This window comes from Festucalex cinctus, chromosome 16, assembly GCF_051991245.1.
Source record: "Festucalex cinctus isolate MCC-2025b chromosome 16, RoL_Fcin_1.0, whole genome shotgun sequence".
In the NCBI taxonomy this organism is placed as follows: domain Eukaryota; kingdom Metazoa; phylum Chordata; class Actinopteri; order Syngnathiformes; family Syngnathidae; genus Festucalex; species Festucalex cinctus.
In genome coordinates, this window is record NC_135426.1 from 20351971 (window position 1) to 20375335 (window position 23365).

Genomic DNA, 23365 nt, shown 5'->3' on the forward strand with positions numbered 1-23365 from the left:
TGTTGCTTTCTTGTGAATAATATAAAATTGCAAACCATGCAACATTTGTATTTCGTATTGTTGTCTATACAGAAACAAGATCTTAATAATGGTAAGGTCCAAAAACAAGAACAAATATGGAATTTTGTTCAAATGGTTTTTGTTTTTTTGTTTTTTGTTTTTTGTTTTTTGGGGGTTTTTTTTTCCTTGTCACACCCTCGTGGTGATCAATATACTGTACATATCAAATATAATCGCAAATATACGGGTTTTGTTGTTGTTGTTTTATGGCTTTGTTGTCATGTCCCTGTAAGTAGAACTTTTTTTTAAAGCTCGAGGAAAAGCCGGGGTGACTGAGATATGTGAGGCTACATAAATGACACGTCAAGCTAACTACAGTTTGCCAACCATGAGTAAGGCGCTTTCCTGTGTGTGTGTGTTTTTCTTTTCTTTTTTCTTTTCGTAATGGAGAGTGTAGAAAAATTCATTGACATGCAAGTTTTCCTTTATCTTTTTTAGCGATACAGTACTTGCTTAAGTTTGACCAGTTGTAGCGGCTAACACACCTAGCATCTCGAGAGAGAAGTGAGTAGGAGTAAATATTACAAGCCTTACACCAAAATTAATAGGCCAGGGGTAAATATTACAAGCCTTACACCAAAATTAATAGGCCTAAGCTAAAGCTAATTTAACTCTCTTTGTTTAATTGTAAATAGTTTACTTAGCAACAAATGTTAAAAGTTTCTAGTAAGACGGTTACTGTATACCTTTTTTCTTTTTTTTCCTTTTTTTTTTTTTACCCTTACTAAGACAAATGCTTGCTGCAAAACTAATATGGTAGCTATTTTCATTGTAAATTCAACTCGGGGGTTGAAATAGACATGTTGACAACATAATTTGGTATCCAAAGGACAGACACATTATTACTACGAGGACAAACTGTGTCCTTTAAATATATATTGGATAAGATTGTTTCAGCGGTGATCATGGAAAATTACCCAAACAAATGTCCTTGAAATAAGAAAATTGCTGTTATTCATAGTTTTAATTCTGCATTTACCCATGTTGTTGACAATTTGCTTTCCAATTTTGGCCACTAGATGTCGGCAGACACAAATCAAGTGATTGAGAGCGAGACCCCGGCTGATCAAGGTAAGATATGACAATTATAGGCTTAAAATAATGGTAAATGGAGGTACTTATTTTTGTGTCTCATTATGTTTGACAATAAGTATCCAGAAGTTTGTTTTCAAGATCATTTAAAGCAGTATTATTGTAGCACTCATCTGACTTAAGTGACTTAATCTTATTTCTGCTGTCACATTGTGCCCGAGTGACTTGGTCACCTCCAGTGCCAGCCAGTCAGCTTTTAGCTATGTTGCCCAAATACAAATGGATACACTCACAAGGAGCCAAATCTCTGCATCCGCTCCCGACCTCATTATGCCATGCCCCTTAAAAGTCACATCAACACATGAATTTTACAGTATGTACATTAATATACTTTATAAAAAAAAATAAAAATAAACTAGCGTATTGTTTTATAGTGATATAATGTGTTTTGTTTTTATACAATTTCGTGCTATTTCTCTATATGAAAAACATAACGGGAGTTGGAGCTTAAGGGTCACTATGGAGACTGACGAGGGACAAGATGGAGAGTAAAGGATGAGGTGAAGCACCTCATGTTTATCTTACCATAGCACAAGCGCCATCCCCTTTGACAATGTGGCGACAAAGCTGTCTCACAGTTTCTCGTTATATTACTCTGTCATATCAACAAAATGGTGGCCACTAAACACTTTCTGTGCCTCAAGCATACATGACTTTGTTTCATGAGGCTTATTACTCTCCTGGGGGATGGGTGTTATTTTTTTAATTAGAGGTGGTAATAATCATCTCAGTGGCTAAAAGGATGCTGCTGGGCATTGAATGGGTTAATTGATAAGTGAGGTAGTGCAGCATGGTTGGCGAGGTTGCGCTGGCTCAGCATCGTGTTTATCCCCAACCCGCCCCACCTCTGTGGTGTCAACAGAGCATGAAAAGAATTGCTGCAGTGAGCCTCTCTCATTCACAGCTGGATTAGCGGAAAGTCCGCTCGTCTTTTTTTTGCGAGGCGGTATCGTTATTCTTCTGTTTTGCCCTAAATGACACAGAGGGTCTCCCCTCTGTCTGTCCTGCAGCGTGGCAATGCTCTGTCCTCACACTGTCTTGTCTTTGGGAGGAGGCGCTGCTATTTTTAGTGAGAGGGATGACTTGGGGGAACACCTTTACTTAAAGCAGCTTTAAACACATCTGGAATAGACAGTAGTGAACACACAGAGGTCACGGCATCCTATATGCCATAGTCTGATATCCACAAGCAAGTACATGTGCTCTTGAAAATTGCTCTTAGTTTGTTGTCATTGTCTGTGATCAAACTCGTTAGAAGAGGGAATCCCACTTCAAGTGCACAGTTCCTTTTGTCTCTTCAAGCTCAGGTCGCATTAGTACTTCATGCTTCTATAAATAACCCCAACACATTGATATATTGACGTCTACGTGCCAGGGTGTCTCTCTTCAGCCTTCCAGCTTTTGTATCTCCTAGCTTTTAATCAGTCGGTGGAATCGTCCTGAGTCCGACCCCTTAAATTGTCTGAGTGGTTAGCACTGGCTTTCACCCGGCAATTGATGGCTGAAACAACAGAGGAGGAGGAGGAGGCGGGTTGGGTGGGTGGCAGCTAAGCAATCAAAGGACGCCAGGCGATGACTCAGACATTTCTGAGGCGCTGTCTCCTCCGGTTGCCAGCCCGCCCGTCTAGTGTGGCAGACAATTTGCTGACTCCTCGCCGCCTTATCAGATGTTTGCCATCGCTTTGTTACGCTCGCAGATATATAACTGGCATGCATCATCATACTTGGGTCTTATAATAGACTGAATTAAAACAACTTATTGACATTTATGACAGCAATGTCAGCACAACAAAGTAGGTTTTTGTCCATCATTACAGACGGGCCTTCCCATTCTGTGTATTTTTACGAGGTTTCGCGTCATGAAACACTCGCCGACAAAGCCAGCACTTCACCAATTAGGTGGGCATCCATTAACGACGGAGAAACGGAAGTGCCCACCTTTGGGTATCGGTCTGAAAAAAGTGGTATCAAACATCTTAAACAGAAACGTTTTAAAGTAGCATTTTATAGCTTCCTAAGCAGCACAATGAGGTAATAATTTTACAGTGAAATTATTTTTTTCACTAATCCATAAAGCAGTGGTTCTCAACCTTTTTTCAGAGACGTACACACTGTGAAATATTTTTTCAGCCAAGTACCCCCTAACCAGCACAAAGCATTTCTGATTGAAGGAAATAAATAAAGACTGAGTGCTGTGCCATCATTGTCTGATTTATTAAACTTTGGGACTCTATTTGTCTATTTGGTCTCTTGAACTATAAATTATCAACATAAAGTGTCATCTTTTGGGATAATAGTAAGGCTCTGTTCTCAAAAAGAAATAATTAACTGAATTTTAAATAAAGTTTTCAAGTGATTGACAGGTGATTCTTGGCATATGACAAGTTGGGTCACACCATTCTGGTATGGGGGAGATGCTGAGTTGTTAGGACACTGAAATTGAATAACCTTTTTTAGAAATATTTACATATACTTTTAAATAGCTTTAAAGTAGTATAGGTACCACCATTTGAGAACCCCTGCCATAGAGCACATTCGTTCAATACAACTGCGTTATATTGAAAATTACATTATTTGAGCTGTTTGTTTTTAGATATATTTAGGTACGATTTTTATTGAAATTATGTGCAATGCATTTATATGTTAGCTGGACAGGCGTACAGGGACACGTGAACATGTCTTCCATTGTGCTAATGGATGTCTAAAAGCAACCAACGCTCACCGTCTGGCAGGATGCTGCTGAAGTGCTCTGCTTCCTTTGAGTCTAAATGTTTTGTTTTGCTGTTTAAAAGAATCAGTTCTACTCTACCTTCTGACTGTGTCCTTGCCATGGAGATACAGCCTTGAAAAGGGAGACGGGGGCAAGATGAGTGCTGTGCAGGTGAGAAAATCGAGCTTCTCAAAATATTCAACATTATGCAGATACCGCTATTAATAGCTCTGCTTCAAGTGGACTAAATTACATGTCACACAGCGGGGTTATGATTAGCTCAGTCACGCTCCAGAGTGAATAAACGTGATAAATTAGGCTTGAGCGTGTGTCTGCTTATGCAGAAAATCACCCACGTTCTCATCAGTAAAGCAAAACGGATGGAGAATTGCGTCTGCCGTCTACAGATAAACACGTGTGATGAAAACTGCACAAACTGTCGCCAAGAGAGCAAATGGCAGGGATGACTCAGTGAGTGTGGATGAAGTTGGAGGGAAGGAGGACCATGCCAGGGGGTGGGGTGGGGTGTGTGTGTGTGTGTGTGGGGGGGCACTTTTCATTACTGATGCTCCCGGGTGCAGTGGCTAGATGCTGCAATACCGAAATGAGGGAGTACTATTTTCGATTGCTTTTGTTTGAGAATTGCCAGCAGCAAACAGCTTGGAACATAAATGGCTGAAGATTGGCACTCCAGGAAAGAAAATGATGAATGTAAAGGCAGGCTTGAATGCATCCTACTGTATGTACTGCTGCTGTGGAACTTCCCATTTGGATTTCAACAAGAATCATGGGTGATGTCAGCATATCTTACAGATCAAACTTTTTACACCAAGCACCACCGAAAAAGAAATATACTGTAGCTTTTTCTGTACCACCACCATCATGATCAACATTGAAATTCAGTCGCATTGTAGGCCTCAGTCTACATCAAAACAATTTTATTTGTAAAAAGTATACTTAATTTTATTGTAAGCTACTTGAATACTATGCACAATTTAAACATCAACACTGTACTTAAATGTAGTAAAATAAAACAGCTACTTAATGATTAAAAATATTTTGCACAGTCAAATCCTCAACCACTTAAAATATATTTATTTTTTTTGCAAAAAAATAATTTTTTGACAAAATTATCTCATGATGTAAAAGTTTCAATTTTTTTTGTTTCCTGAAAATCTGAAAAAAAAAATGACTTAGGCAATTATTTTAAGAAGGCGTCAAAATAGAAACTGTACCTAACTAAATGTAAACAAGCAATTGTTTAGAATTAAATGCAATGTAGAGTTTCATTTGACTACTCACTCCTATCAGAAGGAAATTAGAACACCAGCCTGTACATTCATCAATACTATAAATTTAGGTTTCCCCCGTGTTTTTGTCACTGACTCAATATCCAGCCCCCAATTTGAAGTATTCAGGTATTCATTATTCAGCACATAGCGTAAGTTGTTGCATGTAGCGAGAATGTTCACTGAAGGCAACTCGTGCCCTGGCCGACTACTATTCTGCTTTGCCGCTGACAATGAGTGCCCAACGAGCCGACCCAGGCACTTTCTATTGAACCTCAGGATTACAACCCACTTGTCAGCCTGTCTTTTTAGAGGCCCCCCGCACATACCCTCCAAAATTTGCTCATACATTCACGCTCACATCAATGGAAAAGTCAGACACAGGTCCATCATTGTTATGTCCAGCGTCGATGTTTTACTGTAACTGCATTGTGAGGAGTTTGACAAAGTTGAGGCACAATTATTTCCAAGTGGTTTAAGGGAGAGGTCTTTCACAGAGGCCATGAATGAGACATGTGGTGAATGCAAAAAAAAGACTTCCCACTGTACCATTGCTGCAATTTTGCTTTCTGAGAGAATATGAGGTAGAGGCCGTGAAGTTTAAAACTCTTATAGAAACTTTCTAAATTGAATTTTTTGGAGTAAAGATATATTCTAAATCTCTGCCAGAAACGATTACTGTCATTGGTTTTGAGCGGCTGGTCAGGCCTGTGTGGCGACGCAGTGTACAGTGACACCAGTGAACAGGATTACAGAGCAGCTTGACAGCACAAAGCTGAGCCTTTTTCATTTCACGTTGGGGCTATTTTTAAGCGCTGTCAACTCAACCCGGAGAGACTTGGGGGTGTGGTATTTATTTAATAATTTTCCTTCATTAACGATGATGGAGGTGGCGGGATTTTTGCAGCAATGACAGCGGTGGATTAAACGAGCATGCGAAAAAAATCGTTATGTACCAATAGTCCCATTTAATCCTGGGGAAGATTATTAACTCATCCTACATTTGATGTTAAAAAATTTAGATATGAACCATATTTTATTATGTGAAATAATCTCAAGCCATGAGTTTCATGATTTCATCTTAGTGAGCATCCAAAGCAGGGGTGGGCGTAGTGTAGCCTGGGGACCAAAAACGGCCAGCTCAGTACTTTAAGTCAGGCGCGCTGAACTAGTTGTTCCTTATGATGCTTTAATTGATTTTAAATGTGCATTTTGGGGCTTTTTATATTCATGTACCTCATTGAATGGTAAATGATTAAAAACTTAAACTGTTTACGGTGGCATAGTGGCGGACTGGTTAGCACGTCTGCCTTCCAGTATAGAGGTCGTGAGATCAAATTCAGGCTCGGGCCTTCCTGGGTGAAATCTAAACGTTCTGCTCATGCCTGCAGGGTTTTTCTCCGGGTACGCTGAAAAACGTTGAACATTCTGAATTGTCCCTGTGTGTGCTTGCAATTGGCTGAGAACCAGTTCAGGGTGTACGCCGCCTACTGCCCTAAAACAGCTGGAATAGGCTCCAGCATGCCAGCGACCCAAGTGAGGATAAGTGGCTCAGCTAATGGATGGATGAATAGCTCTACTTATTTGCATTACAAGTCTGTATAATGGTGAGTTTTATCTTTAATAATTTTCTTGTTTCCGTCCTTCCTTTAGTCCTTCCTCTGGTCTCTTGATATCTCACTAATCCTATAGGAATTCAGATCTATCTGTGGTTGGGGAATGATTCTGGATTTGTAACTGTGGATGGAGGGTGATGCCTGGTTGGTGTTGGATTTCACTTTGCTTCATTTTTCCTTCCTTTAATCCTTCATCCGGTCTCTTTGCAGCTTCATGACTGATGGAACTCTGAAGCATCAGGTTTAGGTGAAGGGTTTCAGGTGAAGTAAAGAGCACACATGCACAAAAACAAAAAGAGAGCGATGATGATGACATATTTACTCGGTAATATGAATTAATAATACTGAGCTCTCAAAAACAATGAAAAATTGTTTCTATGTCAGTCTGATAAAATACAGGAAATACTAATGACATCATTGATTAATCGGCTTCGACTGATCTTTCATCTCAATATAGTCATCTAAAAATATTTACTCGTTCAATCTATTTTAACAAAAAAAAAAAGGGAAACTAAATTACCCTAGATTGCCATTTATTCCAAAAGTCCCTATATTAATAGTTAATGTCACATGATTATTGAATGACAGATAACAATTTTTAAAATGCTCCTTAAAAAGCATGCCTGTGTGCTTAATATGAAGTATCTTACTTTCATTCATATGGGAAGAAATGACTTGACAAAATGTGCTGATTTCCCCCCCCCCCCATTGGAGTTGCTGAAGCAGGTGGCAATGATCCACTCGACATCTCCCACTTGATTCAATTTCATGTGATTAACACTATCGATTAGCATGACTTTGGCGTCGACCTTCAAGCTTTCCCCTCCCGAGTATATTCAATACCGCTCGGAAAGGAGAATAGCAAGAAGATGGCCCGTCTCCTTGTGATGCAACATCCCGACAATGCCGAGAGGATCACAGCTGGTGGCTCGGCTTGTAACCCTTGGATACAAGCAGCCCTCCCCTCCCATTGCCCCATCAGCTTCCCAAATCTTATTCCCTGCATGTTGTGCAACAAGGGTTTATACCATGTGTTATGGGCTAGTTAAGTATTTATCAAGCCTCTTGTGTAAGTGGTGGATAGGTGGCAGCTGCTAGTTGACCTGCTGTCGTTTCTCTTCAACGCATGATCAGTTTTCCTCACATTCACTTGAAGTGCTTGTGAGTTTCCCCCAGGACACTCCTGACTCATCCCTTCAATTTTGTCCCTTTTTTTTTTTTTTTTTTTTTTTTGTCCCTTCAGGTGAATGGCGCTCAGGCTCCCATATTGTTCCACTAATGCTCCCATCCGATGCGGCATCACAACTCCTCCTTTATGCAGGAAAATGAGTGACAAGGTAAGCTCATTCATCACCCCTTGGATAACATGAAGTTTTATCTGAACTCATGGAAACTGAAAACAATTGATTCAATGATAACTGGTTATGTCAGAGCAAGAAGTCTTTCGGATTTCAAGGCTATACAAGACAGCATGTATACAAACATTCCTGCATATAAAAAGTCTACACACCCTACAAATGCCACGTTTTTGTGACTTAAAAAAATGAAACCAAAATAAATCACAAACTCTCAGACACAACCCAGAAACGCAACCAAATTTGAACATTTGGGCCTTGGTGGAAGGAATTATGAACCGTTCAAAATCATAAGTCTGTTAGTGGAAAAACCTCTGCTAGAAAGACCCAATTTCAAAGGGAAAAAAAATTCTAAATAGCCTTCTAGAACAGCTGAAATTTATTTGGGTTAAGTAGAAAGAAGACACATTCATGATTGTTGAGGGGAAGGGTCAACCGAAGCTGGTAGCCAAGCATGAATATTTAAATTTGGCACCGCTGCTAACCAGCTCTGCTTACAGAAGATGTTGATGACGAGGGATTCAGCGCACACAGAACAGAAACCACTGCGATAAGAGAAAAATGACCTCTTCTGTGAGGCTGAAAAAGCTGATTAGTCCACACAAATCTTGGCAGACAGCTTTGGCGTTTGTGTTCTTAAAACTACCGGTACATTACATTTTTTTTCCCCCACGATTTAAAACAGTTCTGAGGTGCTTTTTTTCCCCCCCTGTCAAAACACCACAAGGATTAGAACTTCACACCTTCAGTGTTTACCCTTTCTACTGCTGGAACAATTAATGCTGAGTAAGAATTTTGTTACCATGACGACTGTGGGTGGAGCTGGGAGTCAAAAAAAAAAAAGTGCAATCACCAAGACAACATGAATTCTATTTTCGTTCGTGGAGGCAGCACTTCATCATCAATGCCATTTGTCAAATCAGTGTACAGATGTGTCTATGCGGCACATGCAGCATGACATCCGATAACAAGTCATTTTGCCAAAATCAAGAATTGCTTACTGATCCTTGTCATATTAATCTGTTTTGAGAGGGTGGTCCTTTCTCATACAAAGGAGCCACTGCTCACCCACCCCTCAAACTGCTGGGCAATGCATTTATTCTTAATTTATGTTTGAACTCTTTTACGTGACACAGCTAAGTATGAAGCAGGTGGTGAAATTTATTTTAGGACTATTCCCAACATTAAATAAATGAGGCACCCTAAATAAACAGCTTAGTGTTTTGGGATGCAAGCCATTTATTAGCTGCTGCAAATCCTTGGTTATGACAAGTGTGTCATATTTTTAGTGGTATAACAACACTGAAGCCAAGTGGTTTGTCATAAAAGAGAACATTTCCAAAGTGGGATATAATATTCGCCTTTGCACGCCACTGCTTAACGGTGGCTAACGAAGGCCCCATTTGCAATTGATGGCCGCATTAAACAATCCATTAGGCAGGCTCGGCAGTGTGGACCGGAGGCACTGCCGTGGCAATTTGCAGGTTGATCGCCACAGGATGTGTGCCTCTGTCAATGTGGCAGCTGTTCTTCCCAAGACTGACACTTCCTCTTGTAATGGCAGCCGTGATGAATACTGGCAACAGTCATGGCACAACAGTAGATCTGTCTTACGATCTTTATATCTCATCTATCTCCACACCATGTTATTATCAACCTCAATGCCAACCTGTTGTCCTTGCTTTGCCTATTACGACAAACACGTCCAGATGTCTGGAGCACCGTCAGTTCCAGTAAGTGGTAGGCATGACTCAGCAATATATTGTTTGTGGGTATCCGTGATGGTTGTCACAAGTGAGTAGGCTTATATGAGTTGATAGTATGAATCAAATGTAAACGGGATAACCCATTGATTTTGAAGGTAAATTTTCTAATGGGATTGCTCAAAATGCTGATAAAATATCCTTTGAACTTCTTGGTATATTTACATCTGTATTTACATAAATACAATAAAAAACTAAATAAAAGTCGCAGTGTGTAGCTTTTAGCACCATCTAGTGAACAAAGAATAAGATTAGAAGCACGCACACTACGGTGGCTCAGAGAGACCATATTTCGCAAGCCTACCACCAATTCTTATTTCACGTGAGCAAACGAGTACCTCGGCGAGCAACGCCGATAGACCGAGCGAGCCGGAATTAGCCGGAGCAGCGAACGAGAGCGGCTACCGTGAGTTAGTCGAAGCCATAGGCTGGAGTGGCTAACGAGCGGCAAGCGGGAGGAGCGAGTAAAAAATAAAAATAAATTTAAAAAAGCTAGTAAAAGCTTGTGAAAGCAAAGCACAAAGTGACAAGCGACGGGACCGAATCATGGGAGTTAGTGACGACCACCTGCAGACCTCAGCTGTGGAAGGTAAGCTGCGGTCGACCCATTGGTCCGACACTCGTTGCAATACCACCCGGGCTACCCGGACCAAGTTGTCCTTTGGGCATCCGGAGCAGGAAGATGGCGGGGAAACATGGCAGCTCTCGTAAGGTGAAACTATAGCCATGTAATATAATTAGTGATTACTAGACCTACAGTTTTATATACTATATATAGTTTTTTATGATATATAACATTTTTTGCATACTATTGACATATACAAATGGTTTTTAAAATGAATGATTAGTTCACCACCAGATGGCGTTAGGGATCACTGACTGTCACTTTAAGGCTAGCAGTGTATTGTGCTTGTATTTCTTTTTGTTGTTGTATTATTTTTTTTCTTTTAAAGTTGATGAAGTCTTCAACAACTACTTTTTGTTGAAACTACAGGAAATAAATTAAAAGACGATTTTTATTTTGTATTTGTTTTATTGTAGTTTGATTGAACGTCGCCCCGCCCACCTGCAGTGTTACCGTGGCGACTGCCGGTGTACGTGATGACGTCAGATGTATATGAGCGCAGGCGGCGGGCTCGAGCTCCTCTTTTACCGCCATCCGAGCGGAGTCATTTTTCCCTCCTCCCACCGTCGGACTCGCGACAGACTCACTGCGCAGCGCCCGCCTCACCAGCACTCACCGCCGGCCACAGAGCTACGGTAAGCCACGGGGCGCGTTGTGGTCCTACTAGCGGCGCCGTACGGTGAAGTCACCATTTAAGAGGTTGCATTTAACCACAATGGGACATTTAAAGCGGCGACTCAGTGGCGGGTAGGCGGCTAATGCTAGTTAAGTAAAAGACCAGCAGCCATTGAGACCGACCGTCACCTCCATGATATGTTCACATTCGATTAACTGTCACGCTACCACACGAGAACGACGACCACCGTTTAAACATTTCAAACGACGACGGAATAGCGAATTGTCACCGAATTTAGGCTTTACAAGGATTTGGAGTTGACCTTATTTTTGGGGATGGGGGAATCGTGTAGGAAGTCAACTAACGCGATAACACAGTGGGAAGACATGATACTGTATAGGTAATGGCGGAAGATGGTTGAAAATATGTCTCGGTGACACGGGGGGGAAAAAAATGAGAGTCGACATGGTGTTTTGGTAGCGGTGCCTCCCATAGTACTGCGAAGCTAACAGGCTAAGTACATACGACAATGGGCAAAAGGCAAGGCCGGTGGCTAAAGTTAGCTCCTAGTAGCTCGGTGTGATGAACGCGGTTTAGTTACGTGACGCCACCGGGTTGTCGTTCCCCTAAAATCGGTTTACAGGTGTGTTCTCAATCGACGGCTGATTGTCTCGATGAGCACTTTAACCTAATAAATTTTGTTGCCCCGAAGTCAGCCGAGGCCACTTGAGCGAGCAACACGTGGTCCCTGGCAGGATCAGTGCAAGGACTTTTGGGACCAGTCGATTTGGGGCACTCCGGCAGCAGTATTCTGATAAAATGATTACTTAAGTGGTTTTTGAATGTTTTCGTAAAACACGAATAAAATGCGACAAACAAGAATCCTGTTGCCTCGATTCACCCTTTGCGGATTACATCACTAGGGTGATTGAAAATCAACAGACAAAGCAAAAACACAGTTTTTAGTAAGCAGGTTGAAATTTAGTTATCAAAGTACAAATTACTAGGGCAAGTAGGATACCGATAACGCATTTTTTTTTTTTTTTTTTTTTTTTTTTTGCAGTAATTCCCAATCTACTTTCACTTAACTCTTCCGAAAATCAATTCCACAGTGGTTATTTTGCCGTGAATCGGGCAAGAACTACCTGTAGTCCTGGTAAAATAGTGGATTCACGCTTGCCCAAGAATATATCACTCAGGTGATTGACGAGTTATTGACGTTTATGGCAAAAATAACGCTAGCAGGAGGGTTGCCAGTCACGGTAAAATAACCACTGCCAAACTACTACTATTATTGTTATTATTACTGTTGTTATTGTTATTATTATTATTATCTAGCACAAAAATATATTTCTTCGTGTATCTTTGACGGCAGCTTACAGTAACAAACGGAAAGAAATGTTTTCATCATGTGGCAGATGGCACATAATTGAACTGTAGATTTTTGTTGATGGTTATTTGTGCCATGACCGGGAAGTCCTTTTGTTGTTTTTCGGCTCTTGATTTTGGCAGAAGCAAGGAATTCTTGGCCTGCCATAAATCGGCTTTTTTAGCGTAAGGTGAGATCGAGGCTGGTCTTCGGCCTTCCTGGTTGAGTTTACATGTTCTTCCTGTACCAGCGTGGGTTTTCTCCGGGTACTCCGGTTTCCTCTCACATTCCAAAGACATGCTTGGCTGATTGATTGAACATTAAATTGTCCCTAGGTGTGGTGAGTGTGGATGGTTGTATTAGTGGTGCAATGGTTAATTGACAACTAATCAATTATGAAATTAATTTAACTTTTGTTATGCTCAATGTATTGTTTAGATATCTTTTAATTTAAAATTGTCCACAGGTGTTTTTAAAACATCCACTTGTGTCTCGCTTCACTTCTTCTTTTTTTTTTTTTTTTTTTTTTTTTTTTTTTTTTTTGCTCATTTATTGACCCCCATTTAGAAATGCCTCAGTAATCTCATTTTGCACAATATTACCGTATTAGAAATATGTATGCTCCACTGGGGTACTAAAAGCCTTTTAAAACACTTTACCATCAATGAGATTGTGGAGTATCATATGCAAGATGTCTGCATCCTCTCACTCTGTATCTGCACGACTATCAGAGCATAATTTCTGCCATTGACAAATTGTTAGTGTTGCTGCTCAGTGGAACCATGTGAACGGATTGTTTCAATAGATCCAAAAGTTTGGATTTACTTTACCTGTGTTCTGTTTTATTTTGTTTTGTTTTGGGGGGGGGGTTTAAACACAAAATTGAGTTCACAGGACACATAAAATGTTGATAAAGGGTTGAGAGCTTGTGGGCAAGTAAATAGCATGTTTGTTTGTTTGTTTGTTTGTTTGTTTTAAAGACATGCTGCCTGCTTAAGTTGAAACTCCCAGTCTGCTGTTTTGACTTCAGCGAAGTCGTTTCTCTCTCTCCCTATTTTCTCACATCCTGAGTTGAGCGTATACTGTTTAGGCAAGGAATGTAATTCAAAAGATGCACTGTTAAATTGCTTGCCTTCTGTTTCAAATTAAGTTAGAAAATATTTAGATGGGTCAAAATGGAAGCCAGACACAAAATTGTGAGCACTGTCATAGATGATAGTAAAAGCCTCACTTACTTGTTTCTATCCGTTTTTATTTAAAAATAAATAAATAATTCTTCTGCCTTGTCGAATACGTCCACTAAAACTGTCAAATCTTGGACAGTTCTGCTCCTCCTTCCTGATCCTGAGAGATCTGCAAATCTCCACTTTTGATGATGGGACAAAATGCAGAAATGTGTATTGCAAAATACCCAGCTACATGTAGAAGGCCTAAATCCAAATGATTATGAAGGTTCATATGTGCACACTGTAAATGTTAACTACCATGCACCGTCAAATTGGACTTGGGACAACAATGATGTGTCATGAATAATTCAAGGAGCCAGTCCGTTTGTCACTTCAGTATGTCTTACTCATTGTTTTCTCTTTGTCTTTTTTTAGCATCGCTTGAAACTCAGCTGAGATGGCAGACATGGACAAGTGAGTATGAGTGTCTGTCAAATTTTGACCATTATAGATTGAACTTCTGCTAGTCGTGGGAACAAGTTTAAATTTGAAGCCACACCCACGTCCATACCAAGTCATAGCAATTTGACATCTCAAATAAATGCATGGTCATCTTGTTTACCTTTTTGACAAGGGGCTATATAGTCATCCATGCAGAGTAGCAAATGGATAAGATTTATGCTGGTGACGCTATGTTGAATATTCCTGCAGTGCATCCACCTATGAGGGTTTCATGTTTCAGTCCTTGCAACAACAAACAACAAACATGGCGTCTTTGTCTGATGGTGTGAAATGGTGCTGGTTAATGTCATTTCCTCAGTCTCTCTTGATTGGCCCATGTGTTATTTTGCTGACGGTAAGAGCAAGACTTCGTTTGGCTGACCTTTCCCTTCTTTTCTCCCCCCTGAAAAGCAAAGACCAAGCTGAGATGGACCCGGCAGATATGGAAGACGTGGAGGAAGTGGAGGAGGAGGAGACGGTAGAGAATTCGAAAAGCAAAGGTATACTGAAAGGGATGCACTAAAATTTCGGCCACCGAAAATGGCAGAATGCATTTTAGGTTTTCGGCCGATAGCCAATTAAAACTGATTAAAAAAAAACCCCGACCAAAACAGGATGTTGTGGTGATGAGGCCAGCAAGTATTTTTAGTGTGTGAATTAAATGTGGGGTGAGCTTTCTGCCACGCTACTCGCTGGCGTTTTGACTGCGGGAGGTTTGTAAAATGTAGTACAATATAATGTTCAAATGGAAAAGGCTGAAGTTTGGCTGCGGGGAAAAACCACTTTCATTTTGGTTAGTCGGTAAATATACTTCATTCATTCATTTATAAGTAACTTAATTAGCTCCACTAGCTAATTATAACCCCCCCACACACACACACACACACACACACACACAAAAGACAATCATCCATAAAATTTGAGTAATTTTTAATTTAGTAAGTAATTTTTAAAAGTAAGTTTAAGTACAAGTGATGGTGTGCTCACACAGTGGTATCCTTTTTTGTTTTCATCTTTCCAGCCATGTGTAAGCATTAGCGCAGGGGCTAAAACCACACAGGTTTGTTTGGGCTGTTTTGGCCCACTAAGAAGGCAATCCAGGGTTACCATGGCAATGACGGAGGCACTTACCCCCCTCGTTACAAAGCAAAATGATGTTGAAATGACTCCATATTGTTGCTTTTAAAGGCTGTTGCACAACTGCCGACCCAATTATGTTTACTCAACTTGCTTTAAATACACTCTAGAAAGCATTGTAGCTCACACTATTAAAGCGACTTAAACGGATCAAAAAGAACATTTTAATTTGAGCCGAGCACCTATTCAGTCCAAGCTTGCACTCTATTCATTTCTTTTCAGAGACGACCATAGAAACTAATTAGTCTGCCTGTTCGTTTACTGATGGCATTTGTATGTGTCCACAGCTCGTCAGCTGACAGAGCAGCTTATGCAGAATCCACAGATACTGGCTGCGCTACAGGAGGGGCTTGATGGCCTCAACGGTTCACCATCAGGGTACATTGAGAGGTAAAGTTATTTTTTTTTGTGTGTTTACTCTTGTCTGCATATCTGACCGTGCCCACTTGCAGCATCTCAAGTGCTCTTACCTTAACAAGTTTTCCTTGTGCCAGGATAGTGCAGGCGTATTCATTTACTTCACCGCAGAGAAACTCGAGTCTGGGTGGCTTGAAAACAGCCTTGATTTCCTGAGAACTGCTTGGGTTGGGGGAAGAAAAAAAAACAAAAAACATCAGAAGTGACACTAGGTTGTTTGATAAGAATGCTGACTGGATTTGGCTCAATCCAATCAGATTTACAGTACAGCTTGGAGGGCTGGGCAATATGGCCGTAAAATAAAACCTTGTAAAAATCCAATTCCCGGTTTAAATCGCTTCCCTGCACCTCTTTCCCTAGCTTATGTACTAAGCAAATGACCATCACGTAATTAAATTGCTTTTTTTTTTTTTTTTTACCCCTATCAAGAAGAATTTCTCTAAGTCGGAAACCATTTTTCTCCCCAGTTTTAACAAAAAATATTTTATTTTATTTTTTCCCTTTACCAATAGTATGAAAATAAATATTTCGTCTTGGGGAAAAGTCCCTTTTGTCAAAAGATGTATGTAAACACAATGCCTAATAAATTAACATTTCGATCTTACCTCCTCATGCTTTTTAACATTGTTTTCCTGTGGAGTTGTAGAGGTGAGGCAAGACAACCTTTGGCTAAATTGCTTATTCACACATTCCTTGGCTCAAATGTTTCCAAGTTGCTCCAGGTTATATTATTGCCTTGGGAAGTTTTTCATACCGCTGCTGCTGCCATAAAAGTAGACCATCATGTAGATAAATTACCCATTTTGCGAAGGAAAAACAGCCACCCATGTCTTTGAAAAAGTTCAATGTGATATACTCATGGATTGTCTTCCACTGGGCTCATTTCTTGTCATACCGGACAGGATAAAAAATATTCCGCTTGCGATGTCTTTTTCTTAGCAGAAAGTTATTGAAATTTACATAGTTGCCACAGGGGTCAGAAAGTCATTAACTTGGCGACACTTTCTGTGCTTTTGTAAACTATATCCACTGTTACCAACCGTATTGGCCGTGGGAACTGTGAACTTGAGCTGGGATACACTTTGAACTACGGAAGACACTTAAAAATGTCACCCCAACAAACTCTTAATTCATTTTATATATAATACATCGGCAACTTCAACCGTTCGTTTTTGGTCTCCAGAGGCCTGCAGAATTTCCTCAGCATTGCTCCATTTTCTGCTTAGCTTACCAAAAGTTGTGAAGCGACGCATCAACGCCCTGAAGAACCTGCAAGTGAAGTGCGCCCACATTGAGGCAAAGTTCTACGAGGAGGTCCACGAGCTAGAGAGAAAGTACGCCGCCCTTTACCAGCCACTCTTCGACAAAGTACGTCACCATCACTTTTCGCTAAAAATAATAGTGTTTCTTGTTCATTTAGTGTCTTGTTTTGACATCTCCAGTAACAAACCCAAACTGGTCACAGAGAAGTCAAGTACACATGATTTAATTTCAAGTTGAGGACTATTTGTTTTATTGTGCTACTCTCGGCCACCTGATAAGTTTGATTTTACTCTACCATTATGTGTCATCCATCCAAAAGTGATGAGTCATGACTCCGCAGAATCAGTTGTGGAAGAAAATGTTGTGGTCTCTTGCAGAGAAGTGACATTGTCAAAGCAGCGTATGAGCCCACAGACGAGGAATGTGAGTGGAAAGCAGATGAGGAGGAAGAGCTGACAGTAAGTAAGCAGGTACAGGTGACGTCTCTGCTTGCATGTCTTCTTTCTTCCTGCGTGCGTGTGAGGTTTTATTATTTATTTATTTATTTATTTATTATTCTACCCTCCACATCCAGTGCTAATATTCCACTCTTGCGTCTGCCTGGAAGGGTGGGGACAATGTCAGTAAAATTGTGTTTCCAATGAGAAAATGAAAATGTCCACCCCTGCTGCAGGATGAGATGAAGGAAAAGGCAAAGCTAGAGGAGGAGAAGAAGGACGAGGAGAAGGAGGACCCTAAAGGTATCCCGGAATTCTGGTTAACAGTGTTCAAAAACGTGGACCTGCTCAGCGACATGCTGCAGGTATGCTCGGCTGTGATTTGCCTCCCCCTGCTGGCCAACACCAGTCTCCCCTTCAAAAGATGACTCACTTACTTTGCTCCCTCAGGAACACGATGAGCCCATCCTCAAACATTTACAAGATATCAAAGTGAAATTCTCAGACCCAGGGCAACCAATGGTGAGTAATAACTACGTTACAAGTGTTTTTTTAAAGGAATACTGACAGGTAACCATATTCTTTCGATGTTCGTGGCAGAGCTTCGGGTTAGAGTTCCACTTTGAGCCCAACGACTTCTTCACAAACACAGTGTTGACGAAAACCTACAAAATGAGGTCAGAGCCCGATGAGAGCGACCCTTTCTCCTTTGACGGACCTGAGATCATTTCATGCACAGGGTGAGTATATGTTGCACCAAGAATAAAATGTATATTTTTTGTTTATTGGATTAAATGTGAGCCTAAAGTTCTGTTGCTCTGGCACCAAAGTTCCACAATTGAATGGACAAAGGGCAAGAATGTCACGTTGAAAACCATTAAGAAGAAGCAGAAGCACAAGGGCCGTGGTACAGTCAGGACAGTCACCAAAACAGTCCCCAACGACTCCTTTTTCAATTTCTTCACCCCACCAGAGGGTATGCTTAGAAACTAACTACTGCTAACTTAATACAAATCTTGTTTTTTTTTTTTTTACTGTTTTTATCTTACATGTTCATGTTTTTCCCCCTGCAGTTCCTGAAAATGGAGAATTGGTAAGTGTTGCGTGGCCTTCCCAAAACAAAAGACATCTGTTATTTACATCCATATTCTGTAAGCCAATGAGTCAGACTTGATCCCTGTCCAGGATGAGGACTCGGAGGCAGTCTTGGCGGCAGACTTCGAGATCGGCCACTTCATCCGTGAGCGCATCGTTCCTCGGGCTGTGCTGTACTTTACGGGAGAGGCCATAGAGGATGACGATGACGACGTAAGTGGCTTTCTTTAAAATGCTCAAATATTTCGATGATTTGTATTTATTTTATTTTTTTAAGAATTTGCATTAATTTTTCCAGTCGCTTGGTTCAACGTTTTTACTTTTAGTGATGGTGTGTAGAACTTCCTGGAATTTTTATTTTTTTATTATTATTATTTTTTTTAAATCCTGGTTTGCATTATTCTGCTCAGTTACACTGGCATGGAAACAGGAATTCAGACCATTAATTTGCCTATCCCATAGCATTTTTAGTTTATTGTAGATGTAATTCTGCCCATAATTTTCAATTGATAAACTGTTAACAAAATGATAAGGTTGTAATGTAATGTTTTGTAGTACGATGAAGAGGGAGAGGAGGCTGATGACGAGGTGAGGCTGCACATGATTTGAATTAAAGTGGCCGCCGTTGTTTAAGTCGGCACCGCACATGAAACTGCTGTTATGGTTGTGGCTTTTAGGAAGGCGAGGAGGAAGCAGACGAGGAGAACGACCCAGATTACGATCCTAAGGTAGGGTCCCTCGCATGGCGGTTCTCGCAAGTGACATCTCTGCACCCTTAAAACCTTTCCCGGATCATGAGTTTGAACATCCTTTCATATTACAAGTTAGCTAAGAACTGTTATCTATTTAACACACAATCCATACAGTCTAGAATGCATCTCATTATTTCAGCTTTGATTTCTTGTCATCTTAATTTGGCTCTTGGGCTAAAACAAAACTCTTGGACTCGCAACTCTTCACTGCCATCCCTATAACCGCTACACGTTTTTAGTTGTGTTCATAATAGTAGCAGGAGGCAAGCAGCTCTAATGTCTTTAAAAGGCATCTTACACACTTGTCAAACTACATGATGGCTAGACAATTAGCACACATCAGAGGTGGGCATTTTACTTAATTTTGCCAGCATACTCTGCATATGAATGTGGCAGTGCTTCCAATGTTGATATAATCTAAAATATTCTTTCACTGTAATCTTTTCAGGCTATGATTAGCAAATTTTTTACACGTTACTCATACAAGTATCGTGATATTTGTAGTTAATATACAGCCACTACAATGGCTCCATTGTTCATTGTTTATTGAGCAATTACTTGGCGGGCCACTAGGAGGAGCGCCTCATAAGAGTGGCGGGGAAATGTACGGAAGTCTTCATGCGAAGAAGACTCTTGAGCTGACTTTTATTGGTTGATCTGTCCAGCAACTGACTGTTTTGCATACATTTCTATGAAAAATTTGTATATTATCTTCAATTTTAAAGTTTAAAAACATATTTTATGTTTCAACTTTTTGAAGCACACAATTTCTGAGGAATATTATTGCTTTAATTTGAATTAATATTAAAGTAATTGTATTAATTTATATACCCAGTTGTGATTTATATATATAAAAGACAAGACCCACTTTGGTCAATTTGGCCTACACAAAACAAGGGGCTTGCTATTTTTGGGGGAAACAGAAATCTGCAATATTCATGTGCCGTTGCAGAAAAGTATCCCCACCCCCTTTAAAAAAACAAACAAACAAACTCCTATAGTAAAGAGAAAATTTGCGCCACATTCCTTGTTAGATGAGGGAGAATGCCCACCTCTGATAGCTCTTGCATCCATACATGCAGATGTATAGTATTTGATAGTATGCTGTAATTCGGTTGCCTCCATGCAACACAGACATGCTGCAGTACTCCAAAAAAAAAAAAAAGTGCATTTTGGGTTTTGACCCCTACTCTATTCTGAACACAGCTTGTCCTAATCATCAATTTTGCTGAAAGCAGAAAACTGCCACATCCACTTTAGGCCTTATGTATGTTTCCACCCACCATCATGTGAATCAGCATGCTGCTCTTGACAGTCTGTACGATGCTATTTTATTTTATTTTTTTGGCGCTCTTTACTCATTGACGTCATCTCCGATCGGTCACAGTTTTTTGGCAAATTTTGTCAGCTCTTCAAATTTTTCCTCACTAGGTTTAAGTGGTGACAGTAGAAAAATAACCCTGTCCCGGTAGGTACAGCTTGTCAACTGTCAGCTTACTACCATCACCACCCCAACCCTTTACTTTCTTTTTAATTTTTTGGCTGTCTTCATGTTCTTCTGACTTGCTGCCATGCCCTCCTTACTAACTCTCATTGGTTTGATGATTTATTTTATTGTTTTTAAAGTTTAACCCATAGTGTGCGCTGCATTTGTACCTGCTTCATTTCTGTATGTTGAAGCTAGTCTTAATGTTTGTGTTTCAGTCATTTTTGTTTTTGTTTTGCCAAAATTGTTTGATTATTGTTTATGGCTGCGCGTGTTTGGAACATTATTGATTCATTTCATCCTTGAGTTTAGTCCTCATTCCTCACTGATTGCTGCAAAGTGCTTAAAACCAGAGAACGAATTGCAACTTCACCAAATAACGGTTGCCACAGATTAAACACTAGTCGTCGAGCATTAAATTGCCAAGCTGCAAGAGTTTTGCACGATCCAATGTATCTCTAGTGTGGATGGCACACAGCCACAGAAAAGTCAGTGAGCAGCTGCCATCACCTCTGGAAGGATGCCCCATTCCTGCGGTGATGAGGCTTTAATTAATGCCGGTGCACGCTTTTCAGCAACCCCGTTTCCTTTTGAGCATTTGGCTGCGAGTGCACAGCTTGAGTGCTATCCATACTCGTGTGTTTATCCAAGGACGGGAGCCTGAAATTAAATTTACTGTCGGTTGTGATGTGAACTCAAGCCAATAGCTACCAATTGAGCCACAAGTGTGTGCACGCACAACCACATAATTAACATATTTCCTCAAATAGTAGCCTCCACACCCAAATCATCAACTTTTACCCACACCAACAAATCCTCATAGTTGTCTCAAAAGAAATGGGTGTTTCCAGTAAGGAGCTTTAATTTTATTAATCATGAAGAGTGATAATTGCTGGTTGGGGGGAGATGATCATTGTTCAGTTTTTGTGCCGAAGGATGGAAGCACAACATGGATTTGAAGGGAGGATTTTTAGTCAAGCCTTATATAATATAAAAATGTCCTTTGTCACAACCTTGTAGCATCTAACATTTAAAAGTCCCAGTAAAAACATTTTTGGGTGGGCAACTGGTCTAGTCCTATCCCCCACAACTAGCAGTAACACTAGTGCACCAAAGATGTTTCAGGCATCCATGATTGGTCTGTTACCATAGTTTGATACATGCATTATGAGCATTAGCTCAATCAGTTAAATTAATATACAATTTAAAACATTTCAGTGGAATGAATAATTTACTTGGGATAAATAGAAGAATTCACCCATTAAACCCAAAGCAATCAACATTTTTTCAAGAGTTTTTCGGCTTTTTTATTGGCTTGCTTTGGAATTGTTAAATTGTCTGTGGTACTTGATCAGCTAAAAAAATAAATAAATAAATAAATAAATCATTCAGCTTCTTCAATCTTGTGTTCCTATTTGTGTCTTGCAGAAGGACATGGCCTCCCCCGCTGAGTGCAAGTCTCAGTGATGTGTGGCCTTACTGCCTCCAGGATCCAACTGCACTGTTAACAACTTCATTAAAAAAAACACACACACAGGGGAAACGTACATATATAAATATATATTACAAAAACAAACAAAAAAGAACTAGCAACTTACCGCCTTATAATGTTTTTGTATTTTTCTTGGTAGACAATTTGAAGGTTTCAAGGTTTTCGTTACAAAAGAACCTTAATTTAAAAAAACAACAACAAAAAAAATGGTAATAATACTTTGAGCCATGTGGCTCGTTATATAGTATTTTATTAGACCTGTTTTTTCTTCTATGTACAATAGAAAGGACAAAAAAAAAGAAGTTAAAAAAAAAAAGCATGATGTTCACCGCTAAACTAGTTCTTGTGAAGTCTTTTTGTGGTATTTGCTCTTAGACAACAGCTGTTATTGAGACAGGATAATACTCATTCCACCCCTTCCCCTATCTTTTTCCCTTGGTGGGCCTTTATATAGCGCTTCAGCCATATAGTTCTTCTTACTCCTGTACCAAAACATTCCAGGAAACAATGTGATCGGGGTCCATTGGTGAAACACTCAAGGAATTGAACAAAAACCAGGGTATGAAACTATGACAAGGGTCCACCATTTTGTGCTTCAGACTCCCACTTTATGACCCCTGTCAACCCCCCCACCATCAATAGTACCTAATAGGCGTACGGGTCATCTGGTTTGATACTCTGTAGCGCACTATGTCTCACTTGCCTCATCTCTACTTGCTGGCTACATAACTCATTTTTTATCACTGTGAATGAAAACGAGGGAATGTGTGACACGGCCCCCTGATGTGGCCAATGACCCACCACCCTCCTCTTTACCCTTCAACATCCTTCCCACTTTGTTGGTGTACATCCAAAATGCCACAAGAGCAATATTGAAAACCAGAAGGGCAACTATTTAAGTTGCAAAAATGGCTGTTTTTGCCCGGACAGCAGCTGTTGTCTTGGCAAATCACTATGCTACAAAAAAAAGAACAAAAAAAAACAAAAAAACTAATGTACCCAATTACTGTATGTGTATGTTCATGAATAAATCTGTTAAACATGTCCAAGTTGACAAGTGTCGATTTATTGCATTTGTCAGGAAGCCAGAGTACAAGTTCTGCTTGTAGTCAACAGAGGGCGCC

At 40.2% G+C, this 23365-nt stretch overlaps 1 protein-coding gene across 3 annotated transcripts; it reads left to right on the forward strand.

Annotated features, from left to right (window-relative positions):
- The first annotated feature begins 10977 nt into the window (after positions 1-10977).
- Positions 10978-23285, forward strand: nap1l1 (nucleosome assembly protein 1-like 1). 3 transcript variants are annotated; one of them, XM_077498661.1, is made up of 16 exons: positions 10978-11145; positions 14097-14135; positions 14574-14662; positions 15587-15689; positions 16943-17084; positions 17357-17449; positions 17653-17781; positions 17867-17938; positions 18017-18156; positions 18247-18392; positions 18490-18509; positions 18602-18724; positions 19067-19099; positions 19189-19239; positions 20695-20731; positions 22178-23285. In XM_077498661.1, exons 2-15 carry the CDS (start codon positions 14119-14121, stop codon positions 20698-20700), a joined length of 1164 nt encoding a protein of 387 aa, XP_077354787.1. In that variant the 5' UTR covers positions 10978-11145; positions 14097-14118; the 3' UTR covers positions 20701-20731; positions 22178-23285. The 3 variants fall into 3 exon arrangements, with proteins under 3 accessions (XP_077354787.1, XP_077354785.1, XP_077354786.1); XM_077498659.1 differs by lacking the exon at positions 20695-20731; XM_077498660.1 differs by lacking the exon at positions 20695-20731 and having other exon boundaries at positions 17357-17437.
- Positions 23286-23365: the final 80 nt, after the last annotated feature.